At 40.8% G+C, this 23,678-nt stretch overlaps 1 protein-coding gene across 3 annotated transcripts in view; it reads right to left on the reverse strand.

The window, feature by feature from the left end:
- NUS1 (NUS1 dehydrodolichyl diphosphate synthase subunit) overlaps nt 1–21,447 on the reverse strand; it is a 386,183-nt gene extending 364,736 nt beyond the window's left edge. For 2 of the 3 annotated variants that reach the window (XM_044074346.1, XM_044074329.1), the window contains exon 1: nt 20,924–21,447. In XM_044074346.1, coding sequence (XP_043930281.1) covers nt 20,924–21,311 — 388 coding nt within the window. In that variant the 5' untranslated portion in view covers nt 21,312–21,447. The remainder of the gene's footprint in view (nt 1–20,923) is intronic. The other variant, XM_044074336.1, reaches the window with a different exon arrangement.
- Nucleotides 21,448–23,678: the final 2,231 nt, after the last annotated feature.

A 23,678-nucleotide genomic window follows, 5' to 3' on the forward strand; every position in this document is an offset into this window, starting at 1 on the left:
AAGAAGTCAATCAGGAGACAAGATCGCCCCTTCACGAAGCCAAACTGGGTTGGGTCCAGTGTTTGAAGGTTGCCAATGTCTTTGTTTACAAGTTCCATGATAATACGTTCCATGGCCTTACAAATCAGGCTCATCAGACTGATGGGGCGGTAGTTCCCAGGATCCAAGGTGGATCCACCCCTGTGGAGCGGGATAACTGCAGCTGTGCCCCACTCAGTGGGCACGAAGCCTGAGGTGAAGGAATGATTAAGCATTAGGTGAGGTGCCAGTTCATTTTGTAGTTCATGTAGTACACAGCCCGGGATGTCATCTGGTCCCATTGATGCTGTATTCTTAGTTGGAGAGTGTGTTTTTTTTTTTTACCTGTGTGGCCGTTATTACCAGAATTTGGTAATCTTCAAGTAGTGAGATGGGCCATTTAGGGGTTGAGAAGAGGGTGAAGTTGGCACTAAATTGATCTGCCAGGATATTGACAATATCCCTGGGATCAGTATATTTAATGGCATTCTGTTGTAGCTCAGAGCAGAGCTGAGCATTGCCCTTTAGATTCTTGACAGTTATAGAATGCCTTGTGATTGTCCTTGGAATCTTTGGCAATTTTATTTTTGTAACTAGCTTTGGAGGATTTTATGAGGGATCTCAGCTTCTTACTGAGGTTGGTGAGGGAGTTTTTGCATCCTGGGATTTTCCTAGTTTCTTCCTTTTGTTGTAAAGTTTGTTTATGGCAGGGGACCACCAGATTGGCTTCCTTTTTTGGAGGAGAGCATCTTGGTTCTATTTGGGATGGCACGATTCATGCAGGAGTGGATGTGCTTGTACAGTGCCTTAGTGTGGGACTCAGCAGTCAAACTTTCAGTTCCTGTCTGCATGGGTGTCATGAAGTTTGTAACTTCTGACTCGAGTAGCATGAAGTTGGCTTTGGAAAAGTTTTTTTATGAAAGTTTCCTTACTGGGGGTGGGGGTGGGATGTGGATGTTAAGGGTGATTAGCTTATGGTCTGACCTGACCAACGAGGGGGTTACCATAGGTGTGGAGCATCGATTTCCCATGTTGGTAATGACCAGGTCTAGGATATTGGAGCCCCTGGTGTGACTATAGATTAGTTGATCCAGTGCACTGGAATTTATGAATTCCAAGAAACATTGGGCAAAGGTATTGGTACAAGAGTCGTTTTCCCAGTTAATGGCAGGGTAGTTGAAATCACCCAGTATTAGGATGTTTGGTTGTATATTAATATTTTTCAGTATGTTCAGAAAGGTGTAGTGAAAATCTTGGGGCATGGTGGGGGATTTGTAGCAAGCTACAATTTGGATTGCAGTCTTAACTAGTGTTAGTTGCACCTGGAGAATTTCAGACGCATTGTGTTGGGCAGCTAACCTGGTGGTGTGAATATGGACACTCTTCCACCTTTAGTGCTTCGATCCTGGTTTGGTGGCCAAAAAAAAAAAAAAGAGTGGCAATAGTTGTAGCCTGATATTGCAGGGGTGCTCTCTGGAGCCTTGAACCAGGTCTCAGTTACTGCACAGATATCGATGTTCTCCATTTTTAGGAGTGCCTCGAGAGAGTGCATTTTGAGGTTTAGACCTCTAGCATCGAGTAGCATTACCTTCAGATTTTGCATGCTTGTACCCATTACTGTGGTGGTTCTGTCCTTTGAACTTTGCCTAAAAAAGGCACTACAGGGGTGGCAAGAGCCTCAGCCAGTAACCCGAATCCCAGGGGTGACAGGTGCAGACCATTTCTGGCAAAGCATCGTGGTCTGCCGATCATGTCGTCTCAGGTAGACAGATATTCAAGGATGAGCCTATGAAGTAGGACTATAACTTCTTTAAGCCTTGAAGAAATGCCACAAAGGTTAATCTGTTTATGGTACAATTTTCTAGTCACTACAGAAACATGGTGGGCTGAGAAGAATCTGTTAACAGAAATGCTCAATAGTTCCTGGTGAAAGTGTCAAGATATTTGATGCTTGCAAACTGGTTCTGAACGAGTTTTATATAGCATCTGATGTTAGTTAAATGAAGACAAGGGGTTTCCACAAGCTGTTTCTGCTGCACAGACAATGCCCCAAATTTCAGCACTATGGGAAGAGGTTTCAGCCCTAGAACACGTGTGCTACTTGACAATGCTCCAAAGTTTAGAACTATGGGAAGAGTTTCAGCCTTAGAACAAGTTGCTACTTGAAATTTGTACATTATGGCATAATTATCCACTCAAGAAACAGTTGTCCAAGGAAAGTGGTCACAAAACAGATGCAGTTATTCTTTGAAACAGCATTGCAAGACGGAAAGGCTAGCAACTGAAGTCTGTTTAGTTGGTCTGCAATGAAAAATTAAAGGAGACTGGATTGCGGCAGGACTGAGGAATGTCCAATGATTAGTAAACTAAGAGATATAGTTAGGTACACGGTAGATATCATGCAAAACAAAGCATTTCTTTCACTGAGTGAAAAGCAAGGGCAACAGGCTTGTACTGTGCTAGCTAATCATAAAAGCTTGGTAAAGGTAACCTTTAATGCTACATAAAGAAAGCTGAAGGGCAAGATCAATACTGCAAGATCACGTCATTAGGTGCGATATCTTCTCCATGGCAAAACCATGCCTGCTCTCCAAAGATTACTTTCAAAAGCTTGTAAGCAAACCTGCCTTGGCGGCTAGAAAAGAAGATTAGGACAAAAATGAGAGAGATCTCTAGTTTCAATAATGCTAAGAAATCTGTTCTTGGACAGAAAAGTGAACCAACAGTTAATAAAAAGTGATAAGCCAGGACTGAAACAATACGAAGGAGGGATGTTTAGTGACTAAATGGAATGTTCAAACAGCAGTTCATCACACACAGAGCATCGAAAGTTCCTTCCCTCGAAAGGCCAAATAATAATTTATAAGTTTATTGAACAAATCATAGTTGGCCAACATCAAGGGAACGGAACTAGTACATACTTACTGTAATGGAGGGATAAACAAAAATGCCTTTTCCCTACTGTACTGTGATCTCGGAGTTGGTATATATAAGTTAGCGGGGGTGTGGGAGTTCCTTTTGATCAGTAAACATAGACCCACGAAGATCAGAATAAGGAGCTGATGAAACAGCGAATGCACTGCAAGAACAGAAAAAGTACAACATAACAAGCACAATGATTCTGATGCATTAGGAATGTACAGAACACCGATGTACTATTTAGTTTCACAATGGAGTTCCATTAAAAGCAAAGAACCTGCTGGCAGAATAGCAAGGAGTGATTACATCTCTAAAGTGCACCGCTGTCAAACACCATGGACAACTACAAGAAACAGTCACTAAAAATTACAGATGGTCAAACAGTGTAAGGCACTGGAAGAATTAGCTGAATCATTGGGAGTACAGGGAAAGAAATCAAAAATAAAAGGTTTGACCATTAGCATAAAATTAGCAAATAAGTGGTCACTGTAGCACAATAAATCTGCAATGTTAGCAATCTCCAAGCTAAGTATCAGACCATGGCAAATGGAGGAGCAGGTAAAACAAGAAAGTTGCGGAGAACACCAAAGTCATACCTGGTTACTCATCCCATTATACATTCAGACCCCAAATCACAGGCAGCAAAGCAAAAGGAGGTGAAGTTGCAATATATATTAAAGACATACACATCTCCAGGCTGTGGAAACAGTATGACACACAGGAGAGACTCCAGGTGCAGTTAACCGCTGACAAGACGCTATTCAAAATCATAGTTAGCTACAGGCCCCCAACTTTGACTTAAGATGCCCACTCCACCTATCTGGGCCTCTTTGAATCTAATAAAGATTCAACCCTTTACCATGATCCTGGGAGACTAAACTATACAACCATAGATTGGAAGAACCACTCATGCCAAAACACAAATGCTCAGAAATTCCTTGATTTTGCCAATGCAAACACCTTGGACAAGCTGACTGACACCCCCACAAGAGGGGATATCATCTTGGACTTGGTATTAACCAACATGGAGTAATCACTGCAGCATTCCTACAGTGTCACCCCCCCGTAAGATCAAACCACAAAGTGGTCATTTTCAAAGTCACCATCTCCCCAGACTTCCTCAACTAGTGTAAAAAAAAAATTCTCCAAAGCCGATGACAACCTCCTGAGGGAAGGTATAAACAGCTGCACAGCCCCCTCCCCCTCCACAGGGGCACACATGTCCAAACCTACACCAAACTACTATTCAAGCATATTTATATTAGGGCTGTACCAAATATTCACTTGGTATTAGTTTCGGTTCCTAATAGCAGGCTGAACAGTCTATTCATATTCAGCCGGATAGTGTGCTCAGACCCAATACGAATAGTGGTCACTGTGAAGACTGGCAGAGATGGGTGAAGGCTGCCAGCCTAGCCAGATAGAATTTCTATAATTTGTAAATATGAATATGAATGTGAATCACAGGTTTGTTTGCGTAAATTAAAGAATAGGCTGTTAATGTTGAACTTCAACAATGTGGCAACATTGCCCTCTGCTGTAAAGAAAACTAAGTCAAGCATTTCTTGTCGTTCCTTTGAAATTAAAATCATTTCAGGACTGCCTTTGATGGTTACAATTTGCCTCCAGTCCGACTAGAGGAAAGCTTCCTGCCTATTGTTTTAAGGCTAAAGTTAGTTAATGACCGAAATTTACATGAGGAATGTCCTTTATTGCTCTAAGTGTAAAAGAATGTAAATGTAGTTTGTCAGCCTGGGAACACCAGGAAAGTGTGAAATGATATAAAGTTTTATCAGAACTGCAGTTTCAATTTAAGCAGTGAGAACCAGATATTATCAAGCATTTTTGTCTGAACAGCCAACTCAGCACTGCCTTATGCTCTATGTAAGTAAGTTATTTTAGAAGTCCGTTTTTACTTGTAGATGGTGTTTTCTGTGATGTCAGAACTGTACTACTGAATTATTTTAAAGTATTTCTGTGTGATCTCCGAGCTCTTTTCTAGCACTGTGTAGTAGAAAGTATTGTCTTGTGGTTTTAATTATTTATTATATTTTAAAACCTTTCAACTGTGGCTGGTTTTGTGTAGAGATAATTTAAGCTCTTTAGAGTACTTGTATGCCTTTGGTAAAATTGTACAAAGCCACTCCTATAGCTTTAGTCCTGGGCTATATTACCAATTGGATACGAATATTGCACAGTAATAATTAGACACCCTTTTAAAAGGGCCTTTGGGTAGCTGATAATATTAGCTGGGTGGTGGCAGTAATTACTACCATATAGTCTGGGTAAAAGGGGCACAGCTGGGGAACCTGTGCCAGCCTTCCCCAGGAGTGTCTTTGTGGTTGTATAAACTAACCTCAAAAGTGTGTGCGTCAGCTACTTGGGCAGGGACACGAAGCACTGGTTGGACAGAGAGGGTGCTGGAGATTTTAACTTGCCCAGCTAGGCTGAGATCTGGACCCTACAGCTGTGCCAGTGAAGAGGCTTACTGAGGACTTGGGTAGCAAGGGAGCATCCAGCCCCGGAATGACTGATCTGTCTGTGCTCTTAAGGGAAATTAAACTTTACTGTGTATATTTGTCATCCTTTCCTCATATAAAAGACACCATCTCTGGTGTTAGTGGTGAGGATTGAGGCTCCTTGATTGCTGGGCGAGGGCACAGGTGTCACAAGTCATGTGTCCATATCTAAAGTCCTGTACGCGAGTAAGCTCACTGGCATAACCAGTCTGTAGCGGCAGCATGGTCAATGTCAACTGGTGACCGTCTGTAACCTAGTTGCACCGGTAAGATTTTACCTACCTTAACATGGAATCAATGGGATGCTGTGGACATAATTTAAAGTCAGTGGACAAAACCCTAGCACGGCATACAAATCTTAAATATTGTGCATGTATGTGCATTAACTCTCCATCCCAGTGGTAACAGGCAAAGCCATCACTGCACAACAAAGAACTGAAAGGAGGAAGACTTTCCAGACAGTTAATACTTCAGCAGTGCATGCCTCTCACTTCCACATATGATTTCAGACAGCGGTTCATGGTGACATGAACACCTGAAAGTTTCTTTCCACAGAGGGGAAGTCCCTATGCTGGAAAGCAATTTAAGATTCCTGGCTATAAGATTCCTTTCTATACTCTGCCTTCTAATACTATATGCAGTAACGGAGCATCCAAATTCTACCGGTGTCTAACAAAGGCTGGAGTGCAATACAAAGGGTTGAGTGGCTCTTAAGGTACCCATAAATAGTTATGCATCCCTGAAAGGGAAAAATTAAAGTCAATTCACAGAAAATGCAGATCACCATGCAACAATTGCTTTAAAAACTGCTTGCATACCCTCTAAAAGAACAGAGATTATGACCAAGATATTGTGGGTTACAAAAGAACAGAGATTATGACCAAGATATTGTGGGTTACAAAGACTGGTATGTTTACCAGAGATAAAAGCTTTACAAAACACCATAAGTACACCAGTGTATGCCTGAAGCTCATACCCAAAGATACAAGCATGACAATTATCAAAACTAAATAAAATGAAGAAAAACACAACACAACACTACAATAGTGATGCAAATGGTCCTCTGGTGTTACGGTAAGGCATGTTCACTGGTCACCTACATTCTACAGTTCTAGGTTTTTGACTTTCTGCAATGCTGAAAAGAAACTGCATCACATAAATTTTCTTTAAACTGTTTGCTCCACAGTGCAGTAGGTTGAAGCCCTGACTGAAATTCAGGTGACTCGGGTCGAAATACTCAGAACGCTGAGAAAGCCAATAACAGAGTGGATGGAAATATCTGCATGTCCTGTCCTGCAAGGGGATGGGGGGGCACATACCAGGGGCCACACAAGTGCCAGTGGAATGGTAAATGAGAGAGTCACGTAAGTGTGGGCATTACCCTCATGCAGCCTACCCAGTATATCACAGAGAAAGAGGGTTCAAGTGAAAAAATGCAGACGCATGCGATGTCATGGCCATAGAATATCTGCTCCCCTCCTCAGATATGTAGGCATTCTCAGCCTGAAAAATGAAATCCTCTTGTCCGAAGAGAACAATACCCAACTCATCAAAATGGACTTCTCCACAATGGCCCCCTCCCAACACAGAGTGGCCTCAAGGTAAAAAGTAACTACAGAAAGTGGTAGAGATATGAAGTCAGCAGTTGCTGGCAAAAGAAATACATACATAAAAGGACTTTCTTCATGAAATTAAATTTCCATTTAAATTTTCTTCATTAGCCTATAACTTAGAAATCATATCCTTGATTCTTAGAATACCTAGCCTTTGACTCTTAATGGTCAAAACAGCTTATTCCCATGTTTAGAATGGATCATACTTGAGAAAAGCATGCCGTTTTGCAAACCTGCCAGTTTTCACCAGTTCGTGATTTCATTTTAAAATACAGTATTACTTGAACATAAACATTACATTTAGCATGCTTCAGGACGAGAAGCTGCAGATTATTCACTGCCAAGCAATACTGAACTGGTGATTTTCTATCTGGAAAACATCGGTCTTATTTGCTACTTGCCTCACAGTTTTTCCACAGCCTACAGTGATGAACCGCCAGGACCACATGACAAACTAGCTATATAAAGGTGACTCACTACACCACAGCCTGCTCTTGTCATAACTTGGTGGGAAGTGTCAGAATACTACACACTTTTAAAACACATTCTCACTGCTGTGTTTCATTTGCTGACAGGAATGGAATTATGCAGCAAGTTGCCAGTAATGAACTAACACAATCCAGTCAGTCAGTGGGATCAAAGTCCTAGACTTATTGAGGAATCAGGCTGACATTCACAAATGTTACAATCTGCAGTTTCATATAAATTTAAAGCAGCTGGTAATCTCTTTTCATGACAAATTCTGCGATATCTAAACCTAACAGGAATGCATGATTTGGGCCAAATCAGGTGTCTGAAATGCCTTTTAAAATACTGAGCTCCAAAAAGAATGTTTTGTATTTATTTAAAAAAAAAAATTTTGGTGCAACCTGGCAGCTAATTGCGGCTACGTGACAAAGCTATCAGCATACAAGACGTTCTGTGAAAGCTGAGTGATATAACTACCATGCATTACTTTCTTTTCAAAGACCAAATCAAGTATTCAGGTTTCTACCTTACATTTCTTATAGATAACCCAAGTAGCAATAAATTAAAAAATTAAACAAATCAAATCACATACAATGTATATTAAAAAGGAACACACAGGTAAAATAAAGTATGTACTTGCACCACTACCATAATAGTGTAAATACTTCAACTACATGAAAATTTAATCGAAAAGCAAAGTTGCCACCATTTGAAAAAAAGAGAGCTATAGCAGGACAAGAAAATGTGGCATGAAAACAACTCGCCATAAAACTGCCATTTACACATTTTCCACAAATAAAAGAGACTATACAGATGCTTTTTGTAACCCCATAACACTAGAACACTAAGGCTTTTTTTTTTTTTTTAAACATTTGTTAACCAGTTTAGCACACTGGCACTGGGACCACTTACAGGTATAGCCCCTGTCCAACAGGCAAAGAAATGCATCAAATTACAACTGGAAAAAATAATTTCTAAAACAGAAAACAAGCTTAGGTAAAGAATGTGGTGATTCTGATAGTCAAAAAAGTCATTATAGCCAACTTCTTAATGTACAAATGCTGGACAACCACATTACTATTTAAATGTTATCTGAACTGAAACTGAAACAGTTACACACAGAGTAGCTGGAAAAGTAGATGCAGAAATTCATGTCTAGACTCAAGAGAATATTCTTCCTGGTTTAGTGAAGCAATTGCACTTCTTCGCCTCATCTTAATGGTGTTGGTACTGCTAACAAACCAGAAAGGGCATTCTAGAAGAACAGACTAGTCCTGCATAGGGTTTCCACCTTTTCAAATGCCCAAAGAGGGTCATTTTTTTGTAGAAACGTCAGATTTTGCAGGGTAAAACATACCCATGGCAAGTACAAATGAAAGAACTTCACTTTTTTTGCCAAAATAAAAGCTTATTCTTGTAGCATTTGAGTTGCTTATTCCGTTTCTTATAACATTTAGGTGTTTCAGATGCAAAAATAACTGTTTTATGCAACTATTAAAGAAAATATAGGAAATATTTTTATCCTAAAATCTCTGGACATTTGCCATTTTTTCAATTTTTTTGCAGGACACAACTGCCCAAAGAGGGACTGTCCCTCACAAAGTGGGACAAGTGGTAACCCTAGTCCTGCAAATTATTATTTTTCCTCAGCAATGGCAGGTTAAATTGTGCCCCCCCCCCCCTACACACACACACACACACGGCTGTGGTGCAAAGGTTTCTTGTAGTATGAACAGGCTCCTAATTTGAACTTTACTCTCAAGAAGGGCATTAGCTGCCATTGATTATGTAAGCTGACTGACCTTCATGTCTGCAAGGTAATGCAGAGGTGCTCAGTACTTGGATCTAAATAAATGTTAGCTTTCCGTTCTCTGTGTTTTTGATTACTGTTAACTTATGTGATGACAGCAAGGAAATGATTAGAAGACCATATTCCACTTACGCAATAATTACTGTCTGCCTTGTTTCTGTGGTTAACAGATGTGAAATAAGCAACCTTTAGTTTGTCAATCAAGACTTTTTTCTGTATATGTTGTGGAAGTAAGACTTCCATCCAGTGCTACCTCTGATGAGAGACGACTGGAAGCATGGTTTCTTCTACAGCCAACAGAAGAAGTAGTTGAATTTTACTCTACTTTTGAGCTGTTCAAAATGGCATTATTGCTGATGTTCAAGGTTTTAATGAAGGCTTATATTCTTGCAGTCAATTTTAGTGACGTGCTAGGTCTTTCAAGATGTTCAAGGTTTTAATGAAGGCTAATATTCTTGCAGTCAATTTTAGTGACGTGCTAGGTCTTTCAACAGTCTCGCTGATGTCATGCGAAGCCTTATCAGTCATTGTAATTACTATATATCATTAGTCTTAACTACGGCATCTGAGTTTGGGTACCTCCCAGATAGATGACCAACGAAGAGAGAGACAACAAAAGTGGTCCCAACAGTATACTTAACCTCAAGGACGGTGTGCCTGCAGTCCTGCTGCAGAGACCACACAGGATCAGTTAGACTGTATGCAGCGACAGCACGCCTCTGTTGAAAAATCAGGACTACAGAAGTCATGACTGACCATCTCAAATGCTTTTTAGAAATCCACAAAAATGGTTGTATTAAATGGTTGGAAATTACTGTTTAGCTTTGTATTCAAGTTGCCAATGCAACGTAAGGGTATTATATTTACATCCAAGACCATACTGCCTATTAGCAAGAATGTGATTTTGTTGTGTTCTGGGCTCTTACCAAAATTCTCAAAAAAAAAAAAAAAAATTATGAACAAACTTGTCAAATTTTTGGTACAGGCACTAACCCTATGCCATTCTGGGATATGGATTTTTGCTAAGGGCTGTATGCCAGAATACCCGAATTGCTGAGGTAATGATTTTGCAGAAAGTCAAAAGATAATGTGAGCTACAAATTTACATAATATTTCACTTCCTAGTTTGTATATAGAGAAAGATAGGTTTGTAGTTTATTAAGCCTGTCATGCATCCCTTCAATCTGGTTTTTCCATAAATGCTTTGTAGTAGAAGGAAGGAGAAAGTAGTTTTTGTGGTGCAGAAGCATTTACCTTTATCTTGACAAACATGAGCAGGTTATGTTTTGCCTAATATTGTGTAATAACTCCAATAACATCTATTCCATAAAATTGTCTTTGGAATTTACTGATGTGAGTAGCTCTTTTAGTTTTCCAGACATGATGTGGATTTTTGAAGTAAGTTTCTATTCAGATCTGCAGTTCAGCCCTTTTCTTTACTTTTTTAGTTTTAGATAAGTCAAGAATTTAGTTTACTTGGGTTCCATTTCCAACATTCCCAAACAGCTTGGCTATGGAGTTGAGGTCTGCTCCTTTTGTAAGAGGAATTGTTTAATACTCTCATACCCAACAATCTGAGTGCTTAGTTACAGCAGAGAGAGTAGATTATCTGAAACGTCAATTATCCGAACACAGTCTTCCAAGGTTTTTGAGTAGGAAGAATCAAAGTCTGAATAAGTAAACATTACATGTATTCACTTGTGCACATATTTTGAGCTTGTAGCCCTTTACTGTCCACTGCAATCTCTGAAAGGTTAAAAAGTGTATTCTCTGCATGCAGAAAATACAAGATTTTACAAGTCTTTTTTTATCCAGTTCAATGTATGTTCGCTTATCCAAACTACCTTAGGTCCCAATTAGTTTGGATAATTGGCTCTCTACTGTACTGTACATGGTGGGTTCATTGGTACTATACACCACTGAAAATCAGACAGTTAGCTCTGCCTTTACCATGGCTACAGATGTATGCAACAGGCTCCTGAACTTTGTGTGTGTGTGTGTGTGGGGGGAGGGGTTGAAATTCCAGGTTTATAAATCACTCACCAACCTATTTCTTTAATCTAACCTCCCTTATAGCCCACTACTCACCAACTAGGACCCTTTGAAGCTCCAACTAAAGCCTGTTACTTAAATACAAACCTAGGACCAATATGGGATGAAACCTATACAGTTATCATCCTGCTATTGCATGGAACAAACTTCCCCTTCAAGTCAGGTTACAAACCCAACGAAACCCCGGGACTCCACTGAAAAAGAGCTATTCTTAGCACAGTCGGACAATTCCCAGTCAACAAATGTAAAATAAATAAATACATTTATTTAACTGAATACTGGTGGTCTCGGCCTGTTTGTTTCTTGGGGTTAGTTCAGCACTTGAGCTCTAAGCCAGACGGATTCAGAGTGGGGGTTACTATACATTCTGTGAAGTTGTGTGTGTTTATCAAACTGCCCACCCCTACTGTAAATTTGTTTTTGGACACTCCTCCCCGCCCCATCCCATTTGCTCACTCAACTGACTACAGTCAGGCAAATTTGAGGACTACCCCCTTGCTTCTTTGATTTCGGACACTCCTCCCAGTCCCATCTCATAAGCTCTGTCTACTTTGTACAAAGACAGCATTTGGAAAGGCCAACCCCCTTAGTTTCCAATCTTGAATTATTGTCTGTTTACCTCCCTCTTCACTTGCCAAAAAAAACACTACTCAGCTGCTCTTACTGTAACCGTGTTCTTCCTACTTTATTACCTTATTTTGCTTTGCTGTGTGCTCTTTTAAGTGCTTTTATTCTACTTACTACTATTACTATTACTGCTTGCTAGTAGCCTGTTTAAATTTACTTCCTATTTTAAGCATCTTAGTTTTGGTTTTATAGCACATGGGCTTCAGGCCAGTTATTTTACATTTAAGAAGGTTTTTGTGGTCTACACTCTTGCGGGTAAAGCCTTATCAAAACCTGCTATCCTTAAGTCCACCCAAGTATTCAGAACACTACGTCTGAACAATTCCCCATCAGTTTCTACTGCCAACCTGGTCAACATTGGCATACTGAAACACTGTAGCAACCACCTTATGTTCACTAACCACCCTCTTCTCTTAGCACATAATTCTTCCACCTGTGGGAAATGCATCTACATCAGTAACCTGGAATCCATGCGCTCTCATGCCACAGTCAGTACTCCTGACAAAGAGGAGAATGCCAGCACAAAACACCACACCACGGACAACACATAGCCAAGCACAATGCACACCCACCTATGCAGAGGTCCTCAAAACAACAACTTACCTAAACAGCAGAGACCTCCAACACACACAAAAAATACACCAGTGTCTCACAAACACAGCCCATTGGGCATACAATAAACAGAACATACTAATCACTGGCAACTCAACTGTGACACAGACACACCCCCTTCTAACCAGGCTCAACAATAAGAAGGTCACGGTCAGTTTGTCAGATGCCAGAATTCACCACATCATGCACACACAAGTCTCTCCACAACAGGTACAAGTATGACTCCGTCATTATCCATGTTGGTGTGAATGACTTGAGATGTACCTCCCTGAACTATATAAAAAGAGAAATATGACTGAGCTCTGAGTATGTGTCCCAGGCAGGTATGACCTTAGCCCTAAACAGCATCCTACCTTCACCAAGAATTATACCAGCAAAACATAATTGACCTCAACAATTGGCTTACTTTCTGGTGTTTTTCCAAGAGGATGCAGTATCTGTCTGCCTGGGATGACATGGTTGGACAGGCCTTGATGCTTTGCCAGAGACTGCCTCCATCCATCACCCTGGGATCCCGGATCCTGCCAAAGGCTCTTGCCTCCCCCACTGTGCCTTTTTTAGTCTACGTCCCAAAACAAGTTTTGCAGCATAAAATATCTGTCAAAGCAAACAGAAGGTCATACTGCTTAATGCTAGGAGCTTTAACCTGAAAATGCAATAATTGGAGGCTCTCCTCACACTGGAAGATGCCAATGTCTATGAGGTCACGAAAACTTGGTTCAGGGCTGTGGAGAGCACCTCTGCCTTACCAGGCTACATCTCATGCCACACACTTAGTCTTTCTAACCTCATTTTAGAGTCAAAGGGTGGTGGAGCCTCTATCTTCATTAAGGACAGGGACACCTCCAGAACTGGTTTGCCAGCATGATGCACTAGAATTACTCCAGGTGCAACTGACAGTTGGCAAGACACCCATCCAAGTTACAGCCAACTGTAGACCCCCGTCCATGACTCGGGACACACTCCTCCTATCTAGACCTATTTGACTCCATGAAGGTACCCCAAACACCCTGACCTTTGGTGACTTCAACTACCCCAAAGACTGGGTGAACTATTCCTGTGTTAATGCACTCACCCAATGATTCCTTGACTTCATCAATTTTAACGCACTAGACCAGCTCTTCTTACCCCCCAAAAGGGGAGATAACATTCTGGACTTGGTTCTCACCAACATGGGTTGACCGCTGCACCACTCCCATAGTATGTTCTTCCCTGGCGAGATCACATCATCTTTCCCTGGTGAGATCACATCATCAGTCTGTCTCATTCAAAGTTTCTATCCCACAGAAAACCCCAACCCCAGTTGTAACCAGGATAAAAAAAAAAAAAAAAAAAACACTTCTCAAAAAGCAGATTACAACCTCCTAAGAGAGATTATCAGCAGCTTCACACCATCTTCCCCTCAAGAGGATGCATACAACTATGCTGAACAGTACACCAATGCAGTACATAAGCACCTGTACAACTGCATGGACTCAGCCATACCCATAGAACTAAAACCTGCTCCTCAAGGAAACACAAACTTGTTTGGTGGACATCTATCAACAGGCTTTACAACAAAAGAAAGAAACTTTTGGCCAAGGGTAAAAAGGTACAAATTCCAAATTGGAAAAACTCCCTTCTCAGTCTCAACAAATTAGATCACTAGTGAAAACCCTAAAAGCCAATTATGAACTGAAACTAGCCTCTGAAACAAAGGGAAACCACAAACCCACCTTCAAGTTATGTCAGGAACATCCATGGCAAAGCTCAAGCTAGTACTTAATGGTACCACTTACACTGAAGTTTGCGCTGAACCTATCACCCAAAGGCCCATTTGACATCCCCAATACTTGTCCCACACCTCACATCTCCGTAGAACAAGTATTAAAAGGTGCTACCCAAGGCAAAGAACACAGCTAATAGTAACCCAGGCTGTATTTTGCACCACCTCCAACAAAAACTAGCTTCGCCATTGAGTACCCTACTCAACCACAGCCTACGTACAGGCTTCATTCCAGCAGAGTGGAGAACTGCCATTGTCATCCCCATGCACAAAGGTGGTGCCACTACAGACCCTGGAAGCTATTGTCCCATTAGTTTGACAAGTTTGATCTATAAAGCCATGGAACGTATTATTATGGATCTCATAAACAATGACATAGGCAATCCCCAGGCAATCCCCAGGCACCTGAACCCACCCAGTCTGGATTCGTCAATGGCAGATCTTGCCTGTTGAACCTGGGTGGACTTCTTTGAGACTGTCACCAAGACCATGGATAAATGCAAGTCAGTACATACAGCTTACCTTGACTTGGCAAGGCCTTTGACACAACCCCCATTCGTGCATCATCGAAAAACAAACAACTTGGTGTAAACCCTATCTCATTAGGTGGGTGGCCAACTGGCTCACCGATAGGACCCACAAGGTCAAAATAGGCACCTTCACCTCAGACAGCAGACCTGTCACTAGTGTCACAGAGTGGTGTTCCCCAGGGATCTGTCCTGGGACGCCTACTGTTTGGCATGGGCTTCTCAGAGGGCCAGGCAAAGACAAAAGCCGTGTGGCTGACCAAGTTTAAAAAGACTACAAGTTGGTTGTTGTCATCGACTCCCCAAATGATGTTAACATACTAAAAGAGGATCTCACAGCAACAAATGACTAGTGCCAAAGTAAAAGCCTTAAGGTAAATGCAAAAAAGTGTATTGTCATACCATTTGGCAAAAACACTGACCCTACTGAATACCACATCTATGGCAACCCCCTAAGCACACAACCTGTGGGAACAGATCTGGGTACTCAGGTTGACAATCTCACATTCGACCATCATGTAGTGGCAGTGGTAAGAAAAGCTTTTTACTTGGATAATGTCATAACTAAAGGGATTGCATCCAGAAAAAAGGAGGTTATTATTTCTCTGTACTCCTCCCCTCATTAAGCCACTAATCAAGTATAACGCCCAGTTTGGTATGCAACTCTCCAAACACCTGCACCAATTGGAAAGGCCACAGAAATACTTCACAAAGAGAATACATGGTCTTCAACACTAGTCCTATGTGGACAGGCTCAAATCACTATCATTCTACTCTGTATCATACAGATGGCTCAGAGGAGATCCGTTCCTTGCCTACAAGGGAATATCAGACCCTGCCCTACTAGCGATGCTCCATATCCGCAAGTCTAACTCCTCACACATTACCCACTCAAAAGGCCTAAATCCAATACGAGACATCAACAAAACCTGATGGAGAGACAGGTTTGTCTTAGAGAGGCTTCCCAGTCTCTAAGAGACTTCCCATATATGTCAAACAGTACCTTGCTGACCATCTTCAAGCGCAACCTTGATGAGTGGATGGGAAACCACAAATTTGCCCCAGGGGTTTCACATGTGTCTCTCACTGATAGGGACGACAGGTGCTGACTGAGGTTTCTTTTTCAAGGATAAACACTTGGGTAGGCTTGTGGCCCCAGGGCCATTAGCTTAGTAACCTCCTATCATCCTATAATGTGTTCTCGGATTTGTGCAGTAAATGTATAGTAACAGCTACAATAATCTTAAAAGGGTCATTGTTAAATGCAGTAACTGTAAAGTAAATCACTTCAATGTGGTATCACATTAAACAAAAGCAATAAATGTGTCTCTCAAGTCAGTTAAACCAATACTTTCTGTGAAATACTGTACAGCAAAACAGTGCAGTAACCAGAAAAGCAACACCAACCATGATAAAAAAAATACAACAAAACTGGTTTCTATGTATCTAGGTATCTATCCAATATCAGTAACAGACAACACTGCAGTATTATCTTAGATAGCAGCAGCAGTAAACAGTGCAATATTTATTGACCTTAGTAACATCACAGTTCGAAGAAAAGCAACATCCAGACGAAGTGCAGCCAGTGAGGCAATGTTTAAAAATAAATGTTACTGTATGTAATAAGGCGGTGATAAATCAGAGAAGCACACCTATGTCTCTGCAGAGAAAGAAGAACTACAAAAATGGATGAAAAAGCTGTCTTACCAGTTATAAACCAGACTCATGTGGTCATATAACAGAACAAAAACAGTTTTTTTACTGGTGTGTAGTACACCAAATCCCGCAAGTCTCTGCTCCCAAAGTCAGCCAAAGCCCCCACAGTAGCTGGCCAATAAAAAACAAGTACTCCATCCCTTCACTAGAAGCCAAGATCAGTTAGCTGCCACATGAAAACCTCTGCTCTTATCAGATGCTGAAACTCTGCAGACCCATCCTCAGAAGACAATGAAGTCCTTGCATTGCACTGAACCAGTACGAACGGGTATGCAAAAAAGGACTATTAGCCCTCACAGCAAATCAGTAATAACAGCGCTGCGAGCAGGCTACCAGTCAAAGTCTGTAGGCGCTGCACTTAACTGGTAGTTTAAGGTGAAGTTTTAAGTGAGGATGCAAGTATAAGTAGAAAGTAGATACATAACGATGGGGAGTAGCTGACTGACTTTGGTCTGTGCAATGAAGTTTGGTGCTGGGAGCTTGTAGGCAGGGAGTTGAGCTGTAGTAGTTCCTGGGTTGTATGTGGGGGGGGTTGTTAAGTCTGACTGCCAGGTAAGAAATAGCTTGATTGCTTAGAAGTCTGGGAGAGCCTAGTAAAAGTTGGCAACTTGGTTGGACACGGGGTCACTTTGCTTTTCAAGGGGGGGGGGGGGTTGTTAAGTCTGACTGCCAGGTAAGAAACAGCTTGATTGCTTAGAAGTCTGGGAGAGCCTAGTAAAAGTTGGCATCTTGGTTAGACACGGGGTCACTTTGCTTTTCAAGGGTTTTGCCACGGGACTTTTCCGTTTTGGGAAAAGCGTAATAAACCTGTAGATTATAATTTTCTACTGTTTAGATAGATTTACAGCTCATTTTTTATGCTGAAGCCATTAATAACAGGACATAGGACAGTTGGGCTAGAAGGATGCCTTTGCCTATTGCAGTTTTAGTGGCTTTGGAGAGGAATGGGGAGATTTTACAGGTCCAGAAAATAATTGTGTTAATCTTTCTCCTAGTGTTGTCTAGATGGTGACAAAAAGTTTAGAGAAGGACCTAAGCAGACGCCTAGGCATTTAAAAGGTATGACATTTCCTAAGGGAATGCCCTGACAGTTAAAATATATTAGACTGGAAGTTACTTCAGCAAATGTTTTGTCAGCTCCAAAGAGCCTAGACTTTGTTTTGGTGGAGTCTGGAGTTCAGTAATACAAGTTTATTACTTATCTGTTGGGGGTGAAGTCTGCTTGCAGCTCACTTTCTAAGAATGTAAGTGATTGATCCGACCAGTAGAGGACTAGGTCATCAACAATGCAGTAGTGTGACATGAAGGATATCAAAGGGAATTTACAGATCTAAAGAATATGAGGGGTGCCAAGATAAAGCACTGGACACTTTTTTTGAATGAGGAGGAAAGAAGGGATTTTCAGAGAGATGTGTCAATTTGACAGAAGGTTAAGAAACTATGGTATAGTCTCTTTGACTAGTTCCCAAGTCCAACAAGTGGTGTAGTAGGACTGTGTGGTCCATAAGACTGAATGCTTCTGTAAGGTCTATAAAAATGGAACCTTTGAGCAGTCATCTATTCAGTGCTAGGAATATTTTATCTGTCAAGGTCCATATTGCTGTAACTATGCTACAGTCTGACCAGAAACCATGTTTGTGTGAAAGGAGCATGCAAACGCTGAATAGTGAGAGTTTGATGTCCATGAGCTTATTTCCTAGGGTCAGAAGAATGGAGATCTTAATCTAATTCCAATGCATATTGTTATCTCTCGTTGTCCCTTCTAAAAAAAATATATATACATGATTTATCCATTTTGTTAGTTGCATTTGAACACCATTCCACCTTAAAGAGCAAAATGGCTCAATGTCTCCAAAAGGTTCACTTACCATTCAATACACTTACATTTAAACTGCTTAAAAAGATAAGGTACTGCCCTCCCACACTAGTGAACAAATTAACAATACATAAATGTGCCTATGCCCTTTTAAGTTAACACTGCCATTAAACTGAACAGATGACATCTCTCTCTCCCTCTAGCATGCGAGAGAGATCTTTGGTCCAACAGGCTGGGGCAAACTTGAACAATCTACCCAATTAAAATTACTGCTTTTCATATCCCAAATTTCTTACAAAAAAAAAACATTAAGGGCACGCTTAACTCAGAAATGTAACTGTACCTACTTAAAGAATGTCAGTTGCACCAGTTATCTTTCCAGCAGTAGCTCACTTTTATCATATATGCGTACCTGTCAGACTGTCACAAGTGGCCGAGATCTGTAAACAGTGTAAAAATATATACAAATGCACTCCTTTTAATTACATTAGATTCTGTACATACTGTGTTGTTTATGCCACACACTTGTTATAATATGTAAAATGTGTCTGTACTATATTCTATCACATTTACAGCATGAATTACTTTCGTTTCCTCACTGTACATTTTGCATTACTGCTGCAACTACCACATTTCCTGGATAGCCAGTAAAAAAGGTTATTCTACCAACCCCATTAACAAATACATTCCTCCACAGCACTAGGGGATCTTGCTCTGTAAAACAGCACTTCTAAATCAAACATATAAGAAAGTGTACAGTAAAAACATCAGCCTCTGCTCTTCAAGTATTAATACAGTTTATCAAAATATATTTCCACTTTTTAAATGGAAGTACTATTTTTGTTTAGTTTCAATTGTGTGTGGCTAATGCAAATTAAACGATATTGAAACACTGTAGAAAAAAATCAGGGCCAAAATTGCTGCTCCAGGGGCACATGTGAGAGCTACTTCTCATCATTTATCAAGAAATCTGGACAAAGCCATAAGACAATTTTTAAATATTGTTCTTACAAACTTAGTTGTTAGAACAGGTTTTGCATTAGCATAATTTTTCTGACAGGTATGAATTCTAAAACTCAAATGTCTGTCATTTTCTAACTTTAATGGTTTGCCACTAATTTCCCAGATAACCGCAATTTCCTGAAAAATGGACCAAAAATATGAACCAAAAATCTGTACAGTTGAGAGGTACGTTCCCAATCCTTAAATTGCTCATCAATAAAGAGGTTGGCAACTATACAACAAAACCTGCTATTGTGATCGTTCAGCATCCAGACGGATGTTCTACGATGAGATTCCTACTTGACACGATGTGTCAACATTTTCAGGATAATGGCTGCAGAAACGTGTATATTTTGTCCTGACAACTAAGGGAATCGATTACATTTAAAAAGAAGAAGTGTTCAGCTCCAAACACTCTGTATTCATGAAGCGCCCCTTATCTTTTATTATCTTCCTGGCTTACAAACCAAGGCATGAAAGTCACTTCAACTAACAGATTCACTTCACAAAAAAGTGTCATATAATAAAACGGAAATAAAAAACAACTTGCATATCACAAGCGGATGTTCGCGGCTACCCACGACTGCAATATTTCCAAACAGTGCAACTCCAACTGAAAACACTCACAAGAAAACAATGTCCTAATTTGTCAACGAAAAGGCAAACCTTTAACAATACACATCAGCTGTGCGTTAGGCGAGGGGGTCAGGACTTGTAGACATCACATTTATTATTTACATTTTGCTCACCCAGTGCAAAGTCAAGCCCTACTAATAAATAGCATATTTTAAGAGGATCGTATAAATTAGGATGTGGTTCGGCTAAAACACCGAACACAAAAAAACATCCCCTTCTCGGTCCGCAAAGTACCGTTAGATCACCTCCACTTATACCTCTCAACGAAAGAATTCTAAAAAAGACAAATACAATGTGGGACAAATGTTACAAATATTAACGTCATAAACTTTAAAAGAGTACTAGAAAAATATGAAGTTTGAAAATTCAAATGCCTTTCATTTTCCACAAAAGCTATAAGGAACCAACCACAATTTATGAGGTAAAAAACCCTAAACTGTTTAAGCAATTATGGACAACCGAGCAACCGTGTCTAAATTCACCTGAAACGCCAAAGCGCAGCTTAGCCAGTGAACCAAAATTGAATTAACTGATCAATAAATTAAACAAACACTCTGGTATTAAACTGGTATGGACACAATAAAAAGAGCAAAAGATGTAATACAAAAAAGCACAATTTACTAAGATGTGGCAGAAAAAAACTCTGTAAATTCCAAAAAACATTTCTGTTAAGAATGAATCTGCTCAGGGAATTTCTAAAAAATATAAAAAAGTGACCACACATCAGAAGTCCTCATTGTATTCCATGCACAATTCTCCAAACATTCTTCGCTAACATATAATTTACAACGATTTAAAAAAAAAGAGAGTCACTATTTCTCACCTTGACTATCATATACACTGACATAAGAAATTCCCACGGCCATACACCATACCACAACATTCGCAATGTCAGTATAGCTTGGTTCCTCGTCAGCAACCAGCAAGCCTAAGTGCAAAGGAAGTTTCTGCAAAGATCGCCCATCCGTTCTCCACCGTACATGTCGACTGCTACTACCTCCTTTTCCTAAACGATTTTTTCTGACATTCCCGGGGCTCTGAAAAGCGAAGCCGGCAGGCATTAGGACCGCAGCCAGAGCCCGGTGTACGATGCGCCAATAACCGTTCCAGATCCGTGTTCGGATCCAACATAGTAATACCCGCTGAACGCAAAGCACAGCATGGAGAACGCGCCACAGCAACTCAAACAACCCAGCCATGGCTCGACTCATGCACACCGAAGTACTACCGCACACCACACATTCCAATTCCGCACATAAATGACATTTGGCTTCCCATTCACAAGTGCCAACACCTCAACTGGGCAAGTCGCCATCTTCCACTTTGACCTTTCCACTCTAACCCTACACGGCAACTTGGAACACGGTGGTTGGTGGAGGACTTTGGACGTCACTGGTTATAAAATGAAACCATAAGAGACTATACTTCTCAACTGTATAGATGTTTGCAGGATGTTCCTGATTTTTGATTCATGGTTTAGTCTATTTTTCATAAAACTGAGGTTTTCTGGCAAATCATTAAAGATTGAAGATCGACATTAATGTCATGGTAATACAAAACATGTTATTCTATCAACTTTCTAAGTTCGTAAGAATAATATTTAAAAAGTGTCCCTGTTTTGGGGCCTTTGTCCCACTTTTATTTATGTTTTTGTCCAGATGTTTTGCTTTAAGAGGTTGAAAGGTATGCGAGGAAGCGAGTTTACGGATCATTGAGCTGTTTGTTATTACTATTCTACACGGACATAATCGGTGATGATTTAAAAATGAAAAGGTTATTTGTTGTTAACAAACGATTACGCTGTTACCCCTTAACGTCTTAATTCTAGAATCGGAGACAAAGCCAAAAAGAAAAATAATTGGGAACGAAGGTCTCAAATCAAGAGCACTCAGTTATTGCTACAGTACTTGAAACATAGGGTACATTTTGTGAAGTAAAAAAACGGTACTGTAACTGTATGGATTTTTATTATCGATGACGGTTCTCGTACTACTTGTTTTGTTAAACAAAGCATTTGACAGCGGTTGCAGAGTAACCACTTACTCAAACCAGAGCGTAATAGTACATTTTCAACAGAATATGTATTGTAGAAACTTATGAAACTCTCGAGCGGATAGTGATCGGTAACCGCCTTAGTGCAAGTTTTTATATGTGCTGTGTTTCCGTGTTTTGTCCTGGGGGCGCAGTGGATAGAACAAATAAGTCCATTAATAACGCTTGCATTAATAAAGAGTATATGCACACTATACATCTCTCTCTTTCTGTGTATATAAAGACTAAAAATGTGGAGGCTGGGGGCACAACCTCCCCTCCAAAAAAAATGTTTCTCACAGACAGTCTCTTAAAAATGTGAGGCTAACATGGCTGCTGTCTTAACTAACACTGACAGTGGTACGTTTCGGTAGCTACAGAGGTAATGTAGTGGACGGTGTCCCATTATTTTTATTATAGTTGCAAGGAACTTTTTAGCTTTAGCAAGTTGTGCTCAGTCTTAATCGTCGAGGGCAACCTTAATTAAATTCCATTTCATTAATTTTACACTCGTGTAGAAAAAGTGCATCGGCAGAGGAAGTTTAGAATTTATAGGTTCATGGGTTCATACTAGGCTATCTGCCCAAGTGCATTTATAAGCCTAGGCCAGAGTTTTGTGGCTTTCGCCACCCCTTTAGTTTGGCGGATACTATGCCCATTATTTTGCTGTGCCTCTGTCAAGCAGTGGCACTGAGATAATCCCTGGGGTATATCTGCGATCTCCCATCCATTGGTCAAGATTTCTCTTGAACAAAGCCAGCGAGGTGCTCTGCCTCACATGTACCGGGATTTTGTTCCACAGCATAGGGAGTCTCTGGGTGATGAATCTGTCCCTCCAGCACGTCCTATTAATAACCGTGTCCAGGTTTAAGTCTCCCGCCCTTGTAGTTCAGCGGGATCTACATTTTTTGAGGTGAAGCATGTTCATCAATTCTGGGTTGGACATGGCCTTGTATGTCAGGCACAGGTCACCTCTCAGCAGGCGGTGGCGACTGAATAGAGCTGGAGTTCCTTCAGTCGGGCAGCATAGGACATATTTTTGAGACCCTTTATCCTTTTGGTGAGGAACTTTTGGGGCCTTTCCAGTTGCTGCAGGTGTCGTGTCAGATACATTCCGAATGGGGCATTGTACTCAATCATTGGTCTGATGAGTACAGGGGGACGATGACCTCCCTTGATCTAGATGTGAATCCCTTCATGATCAGGTGGGCAATGTAGAAGGTCTTCCTAACTACTTTGGCAACGTGAGTGTCAAACGAAAGGTTACTGTCAACCTGGGTCCCCAGATCCCTGATAACCTCTTCTGTGCTTAGTGGGTTGCCGCCTATATGGTAGCTAGGGGTAACCTTGTTTTTCCCGAAGGGTATGACTACGCATTTTTTGGCGTTTAACTTTAGGCCATGGCTTTGGCACCAGTTATCCGTTTCTATAAGACCCTTCTGAAGGATATCTGTGTCAGATGTGTTCTCAACTATGGCGCCTAGTTTGCAGTCATCTGCAAATTTTGTCAGCCATAATCCTCCTGTGTTTGGTTGTACTTCTGAAAA

The sequence above is a fragment of the Protopterus annectens genome, chromosome 1.part1 (genome assembly GCF_019279795.1).
Source record: "Protopterus annectens isolate FY-2018-M chromosome 1.part1, PAN1.0, whole genome shotgun sequence".
Lineage (NCBI taxonomy): Eukaryota > Metazoa > Chordata > Ceratodontiformes > Protopteridae > Protopterus > Protopterus annectens.